The 21,363-nt window shown below is 40.2% G+C and overlaps 1 protein-coding gene across 5 annotated transcripts in view; it reads left to right on the top strand.

Moving 5' to 3' along the window:
• Positions 1 to 21,363, top strand: part of Sphkap (SPHK1 interactor, AKAP domain containing) — a 153,343-nt gene that overhangs the window by 22,443 nt on the left and 109,537 nt on the right. For all 5 annotated transcript variants that reach the window (XM_008825864.2, XM_008825865.1, XM_008825863.1 and 2 more), the window contains exon 2: positions 19,301 to 19,408. In XM_008825864.2, the coding sequence (XP_008824086.1) occupies positions 19,301 to 19,408 (108 nt within the window). The remainder of the gene's footprint in view (positions 1 to 19,300; positions 19,409 to 21,363) is intronic.

Raw genomic sequence — 21,363 nt, 5'->3', positions numbered from 1 at the left:
TAATAGGAACTTAAATGTATAAAATTGTGCAAAATCCTCTGAACTCTAGGCTTGTGTATGTGTACATATGCAAGTGTGATTGTGTGTGTTAGGCTTTTCAGCTATTATAAAACATAATTCACTAATTAAGCACTAATTAATCCACTGACTAGACATTCCAAAATTATAATAAAAAGATTTTTAAAAATTCTTAACATGCTTCACCACATTAAAAATTCTCTGGCCCAGCTTAGGTACAAATTTCTTCTTTTTATTCAGATAATATTTCATTAATTCTGTGAGAATTTCATACAATGCATTTTGGTCATATTCATTCATTTCCTCTCCATCTCCTCTCAGATCCACCCCTACCTCCACCAACTTTGTTAGCTCATTTTTTTCAGCCCATACAGTAGTTTGTGTTGACAAAATAACCGTGAGTATGGGTCCATGCCCTGAAGCATATTCGACCCACCAGGGGTCATACCCTTAAAGAAAATTGACTCACCCTCTTCCAACAGCTAACTTCTTATCAAAAAATAAAGGTTCTTTTCCTACTTCTGTAGAACTCCATTTCCATTCCCCTCTGCCCCAGCCATAATGGGCTCTTAGTTGTCCTTCAATTCATACTCCTGCTTTGAGCTTTGTCTATGTCCTGGCCTCTAACTGAAACACTGTTTTTTTTCACAGATGAAAGTGTGATTGACACCTCACTTCATTCAGACCTCTAGTCAACGTTATCTTTACAGTCCCCAAAATTTCTGTATTGTAGTCTAGAAAAGCCTACTTTCCAAAACAGTATCTCTTGCTTTTTTATGCCTTCATCTGATATTGATCTCCCCTGCGGTTTTCGTTATCTCACAAAAATGTTTATCAAGTAGTTCATTTGATTTTTGTCCTACCACAGTAGAATAAAATCGATGATTCAGCAGTTAAGAGGACTGGCTGCTCTTTCAGAGGACCCAGGTTCGAGTCTCAGCATCCATATGATGGCTAACAACTGTCTATAACTCCAGTTCCAGGGAATCTGATGCCCTGTTTCTGACCTCCACGGGCATTGCACAACATCTGTGCACTTACACACATGCAGGCAATACATTCATACACATAAGATAAAAACTAATAAATAAAATATTTTTAAAAAGCAAGACTCTATGTATGTTCCAAATCATGTTTTGTCCACTGATTCCCCAGTTAAATAAGCAATGCCTAGTGGAACACCAACAAGGGCATAAGTAGCTGAGCGGAGGAAAGTGAGTAAATGGATGGCCTTATCCTTCTACAATGGCATTCCCGAGTTAACATCAATATATAATCCAACACATGCTTTTAAATATGCTTTATTAATTATATTCACAATTCCACATATATATGTATATAATGTGTTTCGATTGCTATCACCTCCACCCTTTCTTATTACCCTTCCACCCTTATATACCACTCTCCTCCCTACAAGTCTTTTTTCCCATATTTATGTCCTTTTCTTTTGTTTTATGACCTGGGGAGTTTAACCAAGGCCATCTGTGTGACCATGGGTTTGAAGCTATCCATTGGAGCCTGGTAGGATAGCCAACTGAAGGTAATGACTTCCCCTCTACCAACAGTCAATACTTGGACAGTAGGAGGTAGGGCCCCACGAATTCCTTTCCCATCCATGCCTGACTTTGACAAGGCCGCTCTTGTGCAGGCTCAGTGCAGGCAACTGCAGGTATTGTGAGTTGATTGTAATGGACGTGTCATGCCCAGAAGATGGCATTGTGTAGCTTGTATGTTCTGCCTCTTACATTCTTTCCATCCCCTCTTCTACAATGTTTCCTGAGCCTTAGAAGGGTGGTGTAAATGTCTTGCTTAGGACTGAGGCCTTAATCATCCCTTATTCTAATAACCAGGCACAGTCACAATTCTCTGAATTCACTACTGTTCACTGCAAAGAAGCTTCTCTGGTGGGACTGAGAATAGACTTTGTCTATGGGTATGAATATTAAATATTGGGGCGAGCAAGACGACTCAGTGGGCAAAGGAACTTGGCTCCAAGCCTGATGATCTGAGTCTGACCCCTAGAATTCCCATGGTAGAAGGAGAGAATTGATTCTATCAAGTTGCCCTCTGACTTCCACACATGTACTGTGCACATGACTTCCACACGTGTATTGTGCACATGTACTGTGCATACTCAATTGGGCCCATACATAAATAAACAAATGAATAAAAAATGTAAAAAATTAAACAAATATTTAAGAAGGCAGTTTGATATTATGTCAATTTATCTAGACAACAATATTCTCTGCCCCCACCCAGAGTTTATGATCTCCCTTGACATCTGTTTTTTAATGGGTTTACAGAGTTTTTTTGTCAACTTGAAACAATCCAGTCACCTGGGCAGAGGGAACTTTTGATCCAGTTGAAGCAATTTCCATGAACAGGTTTGGTCTGCAGCCATGTCTGTGAGAGATCTTCTTGACTGATGATTGATGTGAATGGCCCCACCCTTAGGCAAGTGGGCCTGGGCTGCATAAGAAAGCTAGCTAAGCTTGAGCTAGAGAGCAAGCTGGGAGCCACTTTCCTTCACAGTCTACTCCAGGCTCCTGCCTTGAATTCTTTTCCTGACTGTCCTCAGTAATGGACTATTACTGGCAGATGGAAGTGTAAGATGAAATAAACCCTTTCCTTCCCAAGTAGCTTTTGGTCATGGTGTTTATCACAGCAACAGAAAAGCCAACTAAGACATAAACCTTCCTTTGAAACAAGCCTAGACACCAATCAGAGCAGTTGGTTACCTTCACAACTGTCATGACACTATTACATGAATGTGCATACTTAACCTTGCAGGTTTGTATTGTAATTTGCAGGGTTTATACCTGGGTAAAACCATTGATGCTTTTTCTTTCTCAGGAGCCTTCCTAGCACCTTCCTACATTAAAATAGTAGAGGGGTTGCCTCTAACTCAGTTCCATCTTCAATTCTCTATTTCTCAAAATCAGTATGTATGATGTTTTCAGCAGTAGGACTGTATGATCTAGTCTGATGGGCAGCCAGGAGGAATGGCAGAAGCCTCTATTGTCTGTGGGGAGGGCCCTCTGAAGCCTCCTTAACCAACAGCTCATATGAGGCATCCCACATCTGGCACTAACTTTTTAAAAAATAACCCACAGCTTCTAAGGGCAGCATTAACCAATCTAATATGGAATGCAAACTAAAATTTTAATTTTAGAAGTATTTTAAAAGGGAAAAGTCTCCTAAATCTAAGAAGAAAACTAACCATGGAGAAATATTACTTTGCACCTGTTAGGATGGATGAATTCGATTTAAAAGGAAAAACTTACAGTAGCAAGTGCTGACAAGAACATGGAACAGCATAGATTTCCTTATTTGCCAACAGAAATAAAAATAGGTAAATTCACTTTAGAGGAAGTTTCCTCAGTTATTTGTAAAGTTTCCATAATACTGGATAACTCTCATTCCCAGATGTTTACCCAGCCAGAACAAAATAAAACAAAAACAACAATGACAAAACCCCTTAAATTCAGACAAAACCTTGTGTAAATATTTATAGCATGTTTATTTATATCTGCCAAAAACTAGAAACAAGCAAATGTCTTTCAACTAATAAACAGACTTTTAAAATTCCTTGTATAGTTGAACACTACAGAATAGGAAACAGTGCCAAATTAGGAGAAATCTTCCTTTGAGTTGTTGGCTAGGGCAGTCCAAGATACTCCCAAAATTACACAGGCTATTGCCAAAGTCCTTATTGCCTCCCAGAAATCTAAAGGAAGGTGTATTAGTCAGGGTTCTCCAAAGAAACAGAACCGGTAGAACGAATATATATGTATAGAGATTTATCAGCTTAGCTCACAGGATAGAGTCCAAGTAGTCCAACAATGGCTGCACCACACTGGAGATGCTGAGAATCTGTAGTCGCTCAGTCCATAAGGCTGGATGTCTCAGTAGTCCCAATCTGGTGCTGAGATCTGACGAATTCCAAAAGATCAGCTAGTCTTCAGTCTACAGCAGCAAGACAAACTCACCAGCGAGAGAAGGCAAGCAGCAAGAAGCCTGGCATTCTCCTTTGCCTTGGTCTTTTATACTGGCTGCCATCAGAAGGTAACACCCACATTTAGGGCGTGTCTTCCAGCTTCAGATGATCCAATTAAGAAGATCTCTCTCATTTCAGTTAATCCCAAATCCAGTCAAGTTGACACAGAAGATTAGCCGTCACACAAGGATATCCTTTGGACTCAGAATTTGGAGCCATAGAGCTCAAACTGACCTGGAAATCACATCCCCTGAAAGCTAGCTCCCTTAGATTTGGAAAGCACCGTGCGAGCTTCTAAGGGAAAACATCAGTTGATGGTCCAACCCCAGCTTTAAGGAGAAACACCAGCACAGCAAACAACATCAGTGCAGTAGTGGCATTTTTATTTGCCGGTAATCAAAAGCTACCTAATTGAAATTAAAGTCCACTCTGGGAGAAAACGCATGTCTGGTACTGTAAACATAGCCAAATACAGATGGCTGGGAAGGTCATAGATCTTAGAGAAAACCCCAAGGCTGTCATATCCCTACACAGATGTAGTTTCTTACTATGTGCAAAATATGAATCCTTATATTTATAGACAAGTCACCATGCATCAAAGAGGCTTCTTTTGCAACAGAGATTATTACAGTTCCACAACTGATCATAGGCACAGAGATTTTCTATGAATTGCTAAAACCTAAGTGACACATATACAATACAACCTCTACACATAAAGCTCATAGAACATAGAACAGGGGTAAAGAGAACACTAATGCATCTCTCAATTCTCATCAATGAAGATCCTTCATGTAACAGAGGGCCAGGAAAATAAAAGGTCACAAATGGCCAAAGCATAGAGAATAAGAGTCTGCAGAATGTAGGTCTTTGAACAGGGCTCTACCCACCCAGGGCTCAGGTACCATTGCAGAAAGGAGGTGGGGCAGAAAGATTGTAAGAGCTAGTGAGGTAGTGCATGACCATATTGAAATAGAGTCCTACAGGCTCCTGGGAACCTGCTCATATGAACCTATGGCAATGGGGTCAGCATGCGCAAGACCCATGTAAACTCAAGCAGATAAAAAACCCAGCACAGAGCTGTGGAAGTAGACGGCAGGCCCCAATCTTAGTTAAAGAACTATTGGCAGCTGATTACTGCTGGGTGAAGAGGAGCTGATCTTCTTTAAGGGAGGGACTCTAGATAGGCTGACAAGACCTCAGCGGGTGAACTTACACTGAGGGACATTTGGGGACACCAGCTTGACATGATAGACCTTAACGCAAATAACAGAATGTGTGAATTCTAGTGAGGCATGGCTGTTGGAGGACTGGGGAAGGGGATATAAAGATGATTAAGATGTTCTTTATGAAATACACAAAAATTCAATAAAAAATTGCAAAAAGAATTCCTTGTATATCCAAAAATAAAAGGAAACAAACTCACTAATAAGTACACACAGCAACACAGATGAATTTTAAACTCATTTTGCCTAGTGAAGTGAACTGACCACACAAATTTCTCTGTACTATCTGATTTCAGACACGTGACATCCTGGGAAAAACAGATTTCATCAAGAAGTTCCAAGGGCTAAGTCTGGGTCAACATTTAAGGCCCAGGATTGGAAGGATGATGGGTGGTTTTATGGATATTTGTCCTGGTGGATACACAAACAGATACATTTATTTTGACTCACAGAACTTTTCATCATAAGGGGCAAATGGCACAGGAATGCAGTGCTCTCTTAAGAAAACATTTGTGTCAGGAGAATTGACATATTGCCAAGCAAATAGGCAACAGGTCCCTAATCCCTACCTTCATGCCCAGCAGCTCCGTGGCCCCTTTACCACTCACTGTTTAGATCTAATGGCCCCCTGTGGTGTAGTCTTCCTGTGCAATGAAAGTATATTGAGTTGGATAGAAAAGCAATGGCAACTCAGGGAGCCTTGTCTGGGTGGCGTGTGGGTGTTGAAATCGCCCCTCTGCTTCCTCTCCTCCTTGGCCCCCTCTTGTTTTTATTTCATCTCCAATATGCATTCATTTACATTTTGTGTCACATTTGAAGGGATGATTATTTTGGGCCGTGCTTCCAAATATATCCACATCATAACACATGTTTGGAACCCCTGAATGAGCAGCCAGCCAGGGGAGCCTACTCTGGGATGGCCCCTCCAGAGCTCTGAAAAGCCTCAACACAGATGAGAATATTAATGTCTCAATCTAAAAATCATTATTCATCCTAAAATGTCTCAAAGACTACCTATTTAAGGAAGAGAGAAATAACAACTTACTCTTTTGAAATAAAATTCCCTGTTCAGATGAGGCATGTAGCTAATTTTAAGCAGAATCCATCATTAATCACAATTCATGCATTAAGGAAAGAGAATATTGTGTGACATCACCCCCTACTCTTTGACGCTATTTCATATCTTTTTTTTTTTTTTGAAACAGGGTCTCCCTGTAGCCCCAGCTGGCCTAGAACTCATTATATAGATCTGGCTGGTCTTGAACTCACAGAGATCTGCCTGCCTCTGTCTTCTAAGTGCTGGGATTTAAGGCACGTGCTACCACAAACAGCTCATATCTTTAATCTTATGATAATGAAAAAATTAAATGTATTGATTATATAGGACTAGAAAATGGATACTACACATAAAATCTTTGTTACTGTTTAACAAAAATTCCTGGAGACATGTAAAAATCATGTCATAGGTTGAGCTTTGAATTTTCTTAGAATTTAAAAAAAATCTCATAATTAAAAAGCCCAAATTTCTTTTGGATGCACAGTAATTGGAAAGAAAACTTGTAATTTGTATTATTTCAAATATGAGAGAATTTGGTGCTTAAACTTCAAGAATTTGGTCAGTGGAAACAATATAGTGGTAGATACACAGGATTAATTTGAGTGATGGGTTAAGAGCACTAGCTGTTCTTCCAGAGAACCCAGGTTAGATTCCCAGCACCTACATAACAGCTAACAAACATCCATAACTCCAGTTTCAGGGGATCTGACACGCTCTTCTGGCCTCGGTGGGCATTGCACACCCATAGTACACATATCCAGCAAAACACATGCACACATAAAATAGTTTTAAAAGCTGAGTGAGATATTCTTGTTCTCACAGGATTCTAATGTGTATTAGAATGGAAAAGACATGCATCCACATTCCAGTATTTTGAAGCAGAAATATTGTTTCATTATAAAGATTTCACAAGGATGGAGACATATTTTACACTGGAGCCAGGCTCCATTCCTGTTGGATGATGATGTCTGAGAATGAACTGTAATCAACATGAACAGGGCAGCAGAAACGGTATGAAGGAGAACTGTGCATCACAAAGGCTCTGATGGAGCCTGTGAGTTCACTATTCATCACAAGAGAGGGTGTTCAGAGAACAAGAATCAAAAATGAAGCTACCTGGGAAAGTGCAATGCATTCAGCATTGGAGACTGATGACTGCCCATCAATTGATCCCAAGTGATTAGCAGATGGGATCTGAGTTGGCATCCATCTTTTTAAATTTTTTAAATTTAATTTATGTTATGTGTCTGAATGTTTTGCCTGCATGTATATAAGTGTGCCCATGGGTGCAATGCCTATGGAGGCCAGAAGAAAGCAGCAGATATCAGATGCCCTGGAACTGGAGTTATAGATGGTTGTTAGCTGCTCTGTGGGTGCTTCGACCAGTGCTCTTAACTGCTGAGCCATCTCTTCAGCCCTGACATCTATCTTGAGAGCTAGGTTCTGGTTTGGCAATAAGCTCATAAAAGTTTGGGCTCAGCTGTAGCAATATTACCCTTCCCCACAGTTTTGTAGGACCTATACTAGTTCTGATAAGATTTGAAGATCCCTATGAATCTTTCTTGGGTCAGTCAAATTAACTGAGTTTAAAATCATGAGACAGGAATACATAACACCAATAATTATAATAATAACCATAATAGATATGAGCTTGTAAATAACCCAATACTATGTGCACCCATCATTTCTACAGCCTTCGCTGTGCACAGGAATGCCATCCTTCCATTGTAGGTGGGAAAACTAACTCATCCCGAGTAGTAGGTCTTGCCTTAGAATGAACAAACAGAAGAACTGGGATTTGTAACTGGATGTGTCTTCTGACTCTACCTTGCTAGTCTACCTGGTTTTAGTGATCTAGGTAGATCTGAAAGATAGGAGGGCTAGAAGAAAAGAGACAGAACATGAATGAGCTGGAATTTTGTGGGTTCCCAGCCTTCCTGTCATGTATTAATCCTGTCTTAAGACATTCATGTATCTAGAATAAAAGCCATAGATAGGTTAATTTATTTGCGCCAGTAATAGTACTCACTGGCCTGGAGGCTGAGAAGTCCATTGTCAGCTGCCCTGGTGTCTTTGTGAGGCCTGTTTCTCATCATGGCACCAAGTGATATGTCTTCATACTGTGAAAAGAAGAAAGAGCTTGTGGAGCTGCTGTGTAAAGACATTGAGCCACTTGGTAAGAGTGGAGCCCAGCTCACTAATCAGTGGAAACATATGAGGGATCGAGTACCAACATGTGAATTTTAGAGGGATACAAATATTTAGTTCATTCCCATTGCTAGCTATTATGGCTCTACGTGGGCTTCCTCATCATATATACCATCATTTGAAGTTACATATGCATTTTTATATAAATATTTTTATCGCACATTTGTAATTTCATACAATAGTTCTTAATCAAATTTAGACCTCCTCCTCCCCCATCCATCCCCCCACCAGACCTCATGTATTCTGTCATACATTAAGTCCTAGCCATTCAGGCATTTGTACCCAAATGTCCTTCAGTGTAAATTCGTCCACTGGCATCTAGTTAGTCCATCTAGAGATTGTATGTAAGTCACACTCTCCCTCACCCAGGATCAATAAGTCTCCAATAGTTCTCAGTCTAGTGCCAGCCCGCCACCTATTTCTCTTCTCCCCTCTGGGCCCTTGTTTAATTGAGTTGACATGGGTCCTGTGCTTGATGCCACCATTGCCACAAGTTCACATGTGCAAGCTTCCAGTGACCTGAAAGCCTCTGCTTCCCTCTGTTCATCCACCAGCCCTGGCTCTTACAATCTTTCTGCCCCCTCTTCTGCAATGGTACCTGAGCCATGGTGGATGAGGTTCCATATAGGGGTGCTAGCCTATACTCTGCAGTCTCTTTTTCTTTAAAACTTGGTCGGTTGTAGTCTACTGTGTGCACCCCACTCTGTTGTATAAGGAAGCTTTACTGGTGAGAGTTGAGGGACACATAAGCTTTCTCTCTACCCCTTGTTCCTCTATGTTCCATGAGCCTTAGGTGTAAAGGTGTCACGGGGGGGGGGAGATGGGGGAAGTGGGAGTGTTAGGCAGGAAGGAGAGAAGGAAAGGACATGCAAGGGGTCATGGGGGGCTCAGGAGAGGGAGGATGGTGGGAGGCAGGTGTTATTATTGGAGAGTTAGGGAACCTAGAGGGAAATGTGATATCTCGAAACCCCAGAAGAAGTGCACACACAATGTTGGAACATTAGTGCATATGTACACCTGGGAGCTGCTTGGCATGGAACACTGTGCCAGATTGTAGAGACCTCCCTTTGAGTGGCTGGTGAAGGGGGTCCAGGAGACTCCCAAAATAACACAGGCTATTGCCAAACCTCTTCATTATCACCCAGAATTAGTAGATAAGACCCTAATGCTGAAGGCACAACATACTTAGGATATCGGACTTGGAGGAATGGAGGAGGAAATGACCTGGAAGCCTTCTAACTCAAGTTTGCCTATCATAGTGCTAGGTGATGATATGCAAACTGCCAAGGGAGATAAACAGTCAATGGTCCAACACAGCCCTAAAGCCTAATAACCATAATACCTGCATGGCAAACCACCTCAATTTTGCAGTAGTGGCACTGTTATCTGGCAGGGAGAGGGGTAATCAACAGTAATCTAGTTGAACTTAGAGCCCTCTCAATGGGAGGAAACTCATGGGTGGCACTGTAAACTCAACCAAGCACACACAGCAGAAGAGAACATGGATCTTAGAGAAAACTGTATCTCTTTCATAGCTCTAAACAAATGAAACTTCTTACTCTATGCTAAATATCAGTCCTTATATGTACAGACAAGCATACCATACAGCACTCATTAAGATGGAAGCTACTGCAGAATTGCATATCTCATCAGATACAGAGAACATACTTCTGAGAGAAGCCCAATAGTAGGTGACACGTCTGCAGTCGAACATGTGTATTTTAATACCCCATTGTTTGCTATTTGGCTCTCATTCCAATTTTTAGGCTCCCTCTGTATGAAGACCAGTTTCATATTAGTCACTGTTGTATTATCCAGAGAGCAGACCATAATATGCATGTTGAAAACCTGCTAATGCTTACATATGAAAGAAAAATTCAACTTTGGAGAGCAGATTTTAGAAACAGAAATATAGGCAAAGAGGTGTTCCAACTAGCACAGAAATATCAAGTCAAGGTAACGGAGAATCATTCTTCTCGGTCAGATTTCCTTTAGAGATTCAGCTGGGGAGGGAGTTCAAGACAACCACAGGATTTGAGTGTAGTGGCCAACTTTAGAAGTGTGAAAAGCCATGCTCTTGAGAAAGGCCAAAGCTGGAGCTGGAGTAAGGTGCACCCAGGTGGTAATTGATGCCCTGTGAGGTCCTGGACTTTGCGAGAGAATGGCTGAGGACAGTGGAAGGAGAAACATTCTGAAGACCAAGCTGAAGGGAAAACTTAGGGAAAAGTAGGAAAAACCAGGCAAGAAGAGGCATGTCCTCCCCAGCTTCCCTGCTGTCCCCAGGCCACCCAAACTCACTTTGCCACACACTCAAGTACAAGGTCTTTTGCTGCCTCTTAAGCCCAGGTAAGACTGACCACTCCATCCTTTGCCTGTTGACCTGGATTGTCATTGATCAAACACCCCTTTTCCGTCATCACGATACCAAGAGTATTTGTTTGGCTTCAGTTTTCTTTCTAGAAGGGCTGTTGGCTTTTATTCATTTATTTCATTTTTCATGTTTGATACAGTGTCATGTAGCCCAGGCTGGTTTTGTACTGCTGATCCTCCTGGCTTCATCTCCTAGTGTTGAGATTATAAGTGTATGCTGCCGTGGCTGGATTATTCATCAAAATATCCCCAATGCCTCACCTCAGATGAGCTCAGTGAACATTTGCTGTTGACTATTGGCTAGATGAGAGCAGAGAAGAAAGAGCAAAAGATAATGGCACTTTACAAACTAAGAAAGAGAACTTGTCAGACGTGGGAACTATACCGAAACTGTTAAGATCAATCAGTACAGTGTAAATTTCACAGCCTTCTTGAAATGATAGCAATCTTATTTCTATTACCTATCCATGAAAAGGTAAAGGTTTTCCAAACATCTTACTTGGGCCTTGGAACAACTTTCTGAAGTGACTTTGTCATCATGAAATAGATGCAAAAATCCTCACAAAGTTTCATTTCTTATATACTCTCTCTCTCTCTCTCTAGAAATGAAACACACACATACACACACACACTCATATATATATGAGTGTGTGTGTGTATGTGTGTGTGTGCATATGAACTCAGCAATATGTAATACCACATCTAATTTATGAGCCCATTTCCCCCCTCTGTCTTATTCCAAAGCTGAGTGTCTGTATCTTGGTTCTGTCTGTCAAAATGGAAGTGGCTGTACTTTCAAGCAGAAGGGCTCTTCCCTATTCAGGACACACGTGAAATTGTCAGATAAACTGTGCCATTATCATTTTAAACTTGTGTGAATGCACAGCACATTCATTATCAGCTCTCTGTTTGAAATAAGCAAGCCTAGAACTAAAAATAGCAGATGAATAAATGAGCCATGGAGAGCCCGATAAGAGTCTTTCTTTTCCCACTCAAAGATGACTGTCTCAGCGGGGACCTATATTCATAAAGCTTCAAAAGTGTTAAATGCTCAAGCACATATTTTTTTGAGTACTCCTTTTCTAATCCTTTGTCCAAACCATTAAACCAAAAGCTTTTCACAGGTTAAAATTACTTAACACACCAGGCTTGGTGGTTTGTTGACATTTTTATTCTCTCTCCTTATTTCCTCATTCGACTCATAAAAAGATTTATTCATTTATTTCATGAGTATGTGATGTTCCTGAGTGTGTTTGTACCATGTACTTGAGGTGCCTCCAGAGGCCAGAAAGGGGCATAGATCCCCTGGAGCCAGAATTACAGGCAGTTGTTAGCTGCCATGTGAATACTGGGAACAGAACTTGGATTATCTACAAAAACAGCCAGTGTTCTTAACTGTTAAGCCTTCTCTCCAGGCTTCCCTATCTGCTGACCCATCTCTCCAGCTCCTTTACTGAACTCTTCTGTACTTTAGAAGTGGAGAATCAGGAAGTGTAAAAGGGAAGGAGGTTAAATGATTCTTGGCTCCAGGGTGGCCATCAGCTCTGGTAACCCATATTAATGGTATTCCCATGGCAAACTGAGGCCGGTAGCCATGAGGGAACAGGTGGATAGTTAGCAGTGAGTCGGACTGGAACACAAAACACTCTGATTACCTACAACAGGTTTCTGAAATTCCCTACCTCTATAATAATAACAGTTTTATGATAGCTACTAGTCGTTAGGCATGTTACTATGTCATGAGCTGTTTATACCTTGTACATATATTAGCTTTTGTAGTCTACCCCACAAATGTGTTTCATTCAACTATGTAAAAGCCTTAACTTGCAGTTCCCAATATAGTTTCATTTGGTCAGTGATTAAATGTCAATACTAAATAATTACTAATGGGGTAGGGAAAACAGCTCAGTACCACACAAATATGGGAACTGAGATTCAGATCCCCAGCACTCAGTTAAGTGCTGGGTAGGCATGGCACAGCTGCCTGTAATTCTAGCCTCAGAAGGCAGAGGTAGGGAATTTCTAGAATAAGCTTTATAGTGAGACCAGCCATATTGATGAGCTCTGGGTTTGATCGAGAGTGCCTGCCACAATGAATGAAGGGGAAACACTATCAAAGATGGTTCGAGATATTGACCTTGGACCACCACAAGCATGTGCTAAGACCACACACATACTAAACACCTGCATGCACACATACACACTACACACACACACTCATGAAAATAGAAAACAGAGAAAAAAGAAAATACTAGTAATTGCTCACTGCAGAGAGCAGGCTTTTTTTTCAGCATCCTCATATCAGACATCCAATTTCTTAGCCGTGGGAATTTCAAGGTGGCAGTGACTGGCTACTTTTGACACCACCCACTCTGCCTTTAAGAAACTATGGTAACTCAGCCAGCCCCGAAAGGCTTAAATGAACTGCAATTCAGCAAATCTCAGCTTCTAAGATTGACTTAGGAACAAAATAACTCAACCGCTCATGTGACCGTTGAGACATTTTGTTGTGACATTTGTTGTTGTACTATGTCCCATTAGTCTATCAGAACACAGACAAGGTTCACAGCCTGATTTGGGGGGAGTGAGTTTTGAAAGGATGAAAACATGATTCTGCTTAGAATGTTTTTTGAGCTGCATTATAAAGCAGGATTTGCTAGCCTGTTCATCTGGTGCTGGTAGTTTAAGCTCTGATTTTCCTAGGATGTGAGATTAATGAGTGTTTTGTTTCAAAGATGTAGATCCGAATCCTACAGATGAGATAAAAGCAGGGAACAGAACTACATGGCATCAGTTTGTTTAATGATAACTCAAAGAGGCCTAAAAGCATGCCTGCCTCTGAGAAATTACAATATTCACATTACTTGCTAAATGGATCAATTCCATTCATTCTGTCACTTGTAGCATAAGAATTCTCAGTAAAGAAAAATGTCACCTAGGAATTTCATGAAAATTTAACATTAAATGAAAGTTTTAAAATACATTTACAAAAATTAAACAACAGATAATATTTTTTCTTCTTTGATTTATTTATTTTTATGGGGCTTTTAGGTACTCTAACATTCCCCTCTCTGAAGAGGTAACCCTAAAATCTTTTAAGGATTAGGTACAAGCTCCCAAATACTTTCAACATTTTTGGCCTTTGGAACAGAGTGTGTTGCTAAGAGGCCCAAGGACATTTTGACTTTTAGCCAAGAAACTGGCTACTTTTCTTTGCGGTCTTTTTACCCTAACTGCCTAGGGAGTTCCTACCTCCTATTCTTATCACACCATCCTCTGAAGAGGTTACCCAAATTGCCAATAGGGAATAGGGACACATACTACTCTGGCTTCTTCCATGCTGAACAGGGACTCAGGATGAGGCAACTGGAGTACCCCTTCAGTGGGTCTATCTAAAAGACTCCCAAATTGTATAACTCTTAATTTTTTAGAAACAGACTCTGAATCAAATCATTTGGATGGTATGGAAGGCAACACTGTTAAGGGAATTCACAAACAAGCACTGGTTTCTTCAACACCAAAACCAAGATCTCATTCTGAACCATGTGGAGCAGAAACAGAAAGCCTCAAAACCATCTGAGACTCAACGTCTTTAACTTCCACATGGTACATTTTATAAAGGCCTTTATTTGTGAATTAATAGAACTGCAATAACTGTAGAGTGTTTTTTTTTTTAAAAATTCAATATAAGGTGTGGTGACACATACCTTTAGTCTCAGCACCCAGGAGGCAGAGGTAGGTTGATCTCTGTGAGACTGAAGCCAGCCTGGTCTACATAGTGTGTTCCAGGATGGCTAGGGTGACAGAGAGATGCTATCTCCATAAAAACAAGTTTTATTTTAAAATATCTCAATTCCCATACATTCTAATTCTGCAAAAGATACTGGCTATGACTGTCAGTCCTACAAAATGCACAACTAAAATTATACCTTGGAATAGAATATTAGTGAGAAAATTTGCCTTCATACACAGGAATTTCAACCACTGATTTCAGGGGAAATGCTTCTAAATTTTGACCAAGTGTGCAGTTCTTTTCAAGATACAAGCACACCATGTTCTGAAAGAACAGCCTACAGTCAGGACACCAGTTTTCACACAAAGCTCTTCTTTGAACCTGTTCCCTGGTCTCACTGTGTGCTGTTATGATGCTCATTTACAGAGGCAGAAACAGACTCAAGAGTTCAAGTCAGGTGTCCCCACCTATCCTGCTAGTAATAACTAAGCTAGCCTTTCAACCATCCAGATTTGGTGACTGTATTCAGTGTGAGAAATGGAAGTGGGGGTGGGGCTTGTGGATTTAGAGGCTCTTTCTAGTTGAAGTGACATTAATCTAGGTCCATGGTTCTTGACCTTTCTAACTCAAAAAAAAAAAAAAGAATTTTCATTTTTGTTTTGTTTATTTCCTGTCTGGGCAGTAAAAGAACATAAAATCCGAAGGCAGGTGTATGTGTGTGAAGACGACATCGGGTGTCATCCCTTGCTGCCTTTCCCTTGAGATGAAGTGACTTTTTCATGTGGGCTCTGGGAACCAAACTTCAGTCCTCATGGTTACCCAGCAAGCACTTTACTGACTGGTCTAATTTTGCAGTCCCTGTTTACCTATTTCTTTAAAACTTTTTATTGATTCTTGGAGAATTTCATAAGGTCACTATTTTTTAAATGATAGACACTTGATAACATATGCATTTATGAAATGTATATGATTTTGGAAACAAAGTTAAACCTTTCAGTGAGAAAAATATGAGTTTTATCCAGTGCCTGCAAATCTCATCAATATCTGACTTAGGAGAAGACAACTTCCTCTGCTGAGCCTCCACGCTCAGTCTGCTGGACCACCACAACTCACAGGGCTTCTGGAAATACAGTTGAATGTTCAGGAGATAAGAGGGTCAGAACAGCAAGTGCTGTCTTAGCATGATTAGGTTAGCCCTGTAAGAACTGGGAAGATCCTCCTCCAGCTCCAGTCTCAGGACCAAGTTCACTATTCAGATGCCTGCTCGTCAGCAAAGCATCTCTTTACATCATTCTGAAAGATGAAAATTTCTCATCCTTAGATACCAGTAAATACTGAATGGGATGATGCTTACAAGTAATATCACACATATAAGACACAAATATTATAGAAAATGTTTCAGAATTATATGTATTAACCCTATTCTGAAACAAAAATTAATATATTTCTGTATTTACAGAATAAGAGACCATCTTTTGTTGCAATTGAAGTGTCATTCTATTTTAGAGGCATTAGCCAAATTGATCAAATATGTTATATTGCTTAAGTGAAGGTAGTAATCACAAATTAACAGACATAAACATTAAAAGACTACCATGATAATACTGAAAATCTTAAATAAAATGAGAAGAACTGTATGTAATATTTGGATAGTGGTAAGTAATATTCAAAGTTTGAGTCACTTGGTGCTTACCACGTTGTGTCTTCAAAATATGCTTTTGGTCTTTGCTTTAAAATCCAAGACCCGCTGGGGCCAGCATCTTTCCTGGCTAGAAGATGGAAGCAACCTAAGTATCCCTCAACTGATGAGTGGATAATGAAAATGTGATTCATTTATATGATAAAGTTTTACTCAGCAGTAAAGAAAGATGAAATCATGAAATTTGCAGGTAAATGGATGAAACTAGAAACTGTCAAACTAAGAGAAGTAACACAGACTCAGAAAAAAAATGATGCATGTTCTCCCTCATATGTGGATCCTAGTACCAAATTGTTATAAGTATGTAACCAGACATAACTACAGGAACAGTAGGAAGCAGGCATTAATAAGGGAGATATGGATAAAAATAAGGTTATTTTAAGGGGAGGGGGAGGGAGGAAGGAGGATTATACAAGGAAACTTGGGAATAAAGGGAAAGAAGGAGCTCAAATGAAGTGATACCATAGGAGAAGGGAGAAATGGGAAAAATGGGGGCACTTTTAATGGGGAAACCATGGTGGAAGGGTTAGACAATACAGGAAATAATTAATGCCTAGCTAGTTTTTAAAAAAAAATACAGAGGGAACCATACTAATCAAACAACCTACTGACAAATTATACATACAACTAGCTCAAGGGACATAATACATGTCTAGGGAAGGTTTATCTGAGACCCTTTGGTCTTTGCTCAAGCTTTATCTACATGGTACATGGTAATTAAAACTACCAGCATGGCGGAAATAACCTTCTTGGATGTTTAACAGCCATACTTTGAGGCCTATACTAATTTGGTCAGAGAGACATAAAGGACAGTTTTGGCTTCTTGCCCTCCTAGGTCAACTAAGTTCTAGGGACTATAGAGCATCTCTCAAAATGTCCTGTATCTGTGGTGAGTCACCTGGCCTCTTGATCGAGGCTGTGGAGACCCCACCACATGGACTTGAACCAGTGTCCATTCTCCAAAGAGGAGAGTCAACACAGAGGAAACATTTCCTCCAAGCTTCCAAGTGAAGCCAGCCACTGTAGAGCAGGACCTTTGACTTATCTTCACATAGATGGAACTGGTAAGGAAAGGAGTCAGGGGCTCCTCCCAAGCCCATGTGACCCCTGAGGAGCAGATCCTCAAATGACCTTAAGAATAAAAATAAATTGGTTCATCTGGGTCAACTCTATGGTCTTAAACACCCAAAAGAAAAGTATAACCAAAGATTAGAGGGATCAATATAGTTCTTTAAGAGTCCATATGTATAGCTAAAGGCTACATAACAAGAGCCAGGAGATACGTTCCTTTGAGTTGTTGGTCAGGGTGGCCCAAGAGACTCCCAGACAGTAACCCACCATAGAACTGAGAAAATGAACAGCAGATCCCAATCTTATCTAAAGGAATATTGGGAACTGATTGCTGCTAGATGAGGAACAGCTGATCTTTCTAGAACAAGGAACATCCTGACTAGATTCAGAGGATGGACCAGCACTGGGGAACAGCTGGGGGTGCCAACAACGCAGTGGACAGTAACAGGGATGACAGAGTATATGGGCTCCAGTGGGGTCGGGGGCTATGGGAAGGTGCCATTTGGGATGTGGGTGTATAGATGAATAAGATTGATTGGGATGTTCTATATGAAATACACACAAAAGATCAACAAATTTAAAACATGAGTTATATTTGAGGAAGAAGCATAAAAATTTGCTTCATGTTAATTAATAGAGGTGAAAAACATTACCATTGAAATCTATCTAATGACTTTATATCCATGCTCAGGTGTCAAAATCTCAGAAAGTAACGGCTGTGACTAGCAATGATCAGATGTATAGAGATTAGAGACACATGTGCAAACATCTAAGTGTAAGTTGCATTAAAAATGAGTTTCTCTGTATGAAACAGTATATTTTAAAATGAAATGGAGATCTTTTTTAAAGGTTAAAACTTCATTTAATTTTATGTCTTATAGGGTTTGTAATGAGTTCAATATTGTATAACTGTATTAATTCAAGTGTGAACCTAAAAAATTATAGCCAATTTTGAAAGAGATGCATCTTTTCTCTGGAAATTATTACGGAATCTGTTAATACTGTAATGAAATGCTTCTTCTAATAATGTGGTTATTAAATAACTAAAAAATAAAATAAAATCCAAGACCCAAAATAGTTTATTGTAAATCATAGTTGGCCTTGTTAATTCCAGTGTTCCGCTATCCTTTTTGTATGCTATTTCTAATAGAAAAAAGTTGTTTTCTAATATAAATTAGTTATTCCTCATATTTTTAACTACATGGTATCTTTAACTCTTAAGAGTTCTAGAAGTGGGACTGGAGAGATGGCTCGGTGTTTAAGAGCACTAACTGCTCTTGCAGAGGACCTGGGTTTGAATGCCAGTACCCGCACGGCAGCTAACAACCGTTCATAACTCATAACTCCAGTACCAAGGGATCCAATGCCTTCTTCTGACCTCAGCAGGCATTGAAAGACACGGGTGTATCTACATACACGCAGGCAATACAATAATACACATAAAATAAAAATAATAAATAAAATATTAAAAGAGTTCTAGAAATGCGCCTATGTTACCAGAATCAAAAGACTAATCAGTATTGCACCGAAAAGGAAAGCATACATTTTTAAAATGTAAAACGATCGTAGTATATAAGAGAACATTAGTTCTAAATGAAATGTAGCATTGCCAGCTGGGCCTTACTCCTCAGTCACTGGATAGCAAATTATGCAAAAGTGAAGCCTACGTGGCTGTTTTCAGGTACTGAATGTAAGGGCAAGAAGAACAACGATGTGTTGCGCTCAACCGTTTCTGGTAGAACAGTTTACACTTTCTATCGGTGCTGGGTCCTGAAATTCCTTTTTATTTTTTTCCTTATCCGGTTGTTCAGAGGAAAAGAAAAAACACACCTACAGTTTGGTTTGTTTTGTTTTTCAAAAGCGATGCTTGTGTAGATGGAAAGCTTACTGAATAAACCCTGAGCAGGTGTCTGGGTTCCCCCAGGTCCTTCGCAGCGGCAGCTTGCTGGAGTCCACAGAATACTGGTTGCAGAATCAGAGGACGCCCTGCCAGATTGGTTTTGTGGAAGACAAGTCTGAAAACTATGCTTCGGTGAGTGTGCAGAATTCTGGGGGATGCTGTCTGACAAAGCCGGAAATCTGTATTCAATAAAAACTATTGTGTACAATGAGTCAGTAAATGCAAGATTGGGCAAGTCTCCTTTTGGAAATATGTAACTAGTCATATGGACAGATATCACAGCTAAGGCTCCTACATTAATGGCTCATTTCAACAGATGTATTAACCTGGCCACTTCTATGAAAAGGAAAAAAAAAGCATTCTGAAAACAAATTACTGAGACATAGATTCTGAAATAGAATTGTAGTGGAGGATTAAAAAGTCAACAGCTCTCTTGGATCCTTTCCAGGATGTTTTATAACTCCTGCTGGAAGGTGTTTTCTGATGTCAAAATGGGACAAGAATTTTCCAGTTGTTATTACTGTAATTTGACATCCCTTTCAACCTAGGAAATAAACATGCATGAATTTTAATGTGCTGAAGCTGTCCTTTAGTAATTGTAAAATCTCTGTGTGGCAAAAGTTGGAGCACAGAATGTGAGTACATATCATGGGTATTCAAAATGGTCTTTACTGTGCGCTGTACAGAGCTGTTTGCTGTATTTTGGTTGAAATCATCTAGTTCTTATGGGGTCATGAATACAGAGATTGCAGAATGTCTCCAGTGAGTACAGAAATGTAATGTATTTCCCATTGGCTCTGAGCTATTCCTGGAGGTAAGTTGTGTGCCAACATTTCTGCTTTTTAAAAGAAAGTAAAGGAAAAAAGAAAGACAATGGAGAGAGAGAGAGAGAGACAGACAGAGAGAGAGCTGAAAATGAGATGGGGCAGTGTTTTACCTGTACTGAGCAGAGCAGACCAGGAAGACAGGAAGAAAAGCATTCCACATGGCAGTCTTACAGCAAAAAATGCAGAGAAAGTATCTTTTGGGGGGGGTAAATTACTTTGTTTTTCACCTTTTAGTACAAGTGTCTGTGGTGGGTGTGTACGTATGTGTATGTGTGTTTTGTGTGTGTGTGTGGTGTGTGTATAGTGTATGTGTGTGCATGTGTGTGGTGTATGTGTGTATGTGCATGTTTATGGTGCGTGAGTATGTATGTGTGTAGTGCATGTGTGTATGTGTATGTGTGGTACATGTGTGTGATGTATGTGTGTATGTGTGTGGTGCAAGTGTGTGTGGATATATGTGGTGTTTGTGTGTATGTGCATCTCTGTGGTACATGTGTGTATGTAGTGTATATGTATATATGCATGTGTGTGTTGGATGTGTGCATGTGTGTGGTGCATGTGTATGTACCTTGGTCATTGGTCCACACCAGCTTTTCCACGTCTTCCGCTATCCCTCTCTGTCTCATCTTTTGGGACAGGATCTCTTGCTGAACCTAGAACTCACTGGTTGTCTAGGACTGGCTGTGGGGCGAGCTCTGGGGGAGTCTGCCTGTTTCTTTCCTCACTACCTCCTCCCCTGTCCTACAGTTCTGGGGTTACAGATGTTAACAATCACAATCATCGTGTAGGTGTCAGGGATCCAAACTCAGGTCCTTGTACTTACATGACAGACACTTTACCTACTGAGCCATCTCCCCAACCTCCCTGCAAACAGGAGACACTGGCTAGAGAGCCCCTTGAAGTGAAACTCACCTATAGGAAACTTGAAGAGTTTCCTACAGGTGTCAATGTGAAAACTGTCGTATTTTCCTGGACAAAGCTTCCTTTCTCACGCTATATAAATGTATTATGTTTCCGATTTGGCATTCTGAACAAAGAAACACTCATATAGTAACTTTCAAGGTGGTGTTTTTTTGTTTTGTTGTTTTATTTTGTTTTAGTAACTAAACTGTGGATTGTTCAATACACAGGAAATGTGGAGGAGGACAGTAGAATTGGAAGTCTATCTCCAAATCCCAGTAGCCAAGACATTACCTTAGCATAGGTTTTAACATTAGTAGCAGGAATTGGAAACTTTATTACCCTTAATACTTTCAAATC

Source organism: Nannospalax galili, unplaced genomic scaffold (genome assembly GCF_000622305.1).
Source record: "Nannospalax galili isolate Female #2095 unplaced genomic scaffold, S.galili_v1.0 scaffold127, whole genome shotgun sequence".
NCBI classification, from domain to species: domain Eukaryota; kingdom Metazoa; phylum Chordata; class Mammalia; order Rodentia; family Spalacidae; genus Nannospalax; species Nannospalax galili.
This window is presented reverse-complemented; position numbering and strand designations above follow the sequence as displayed.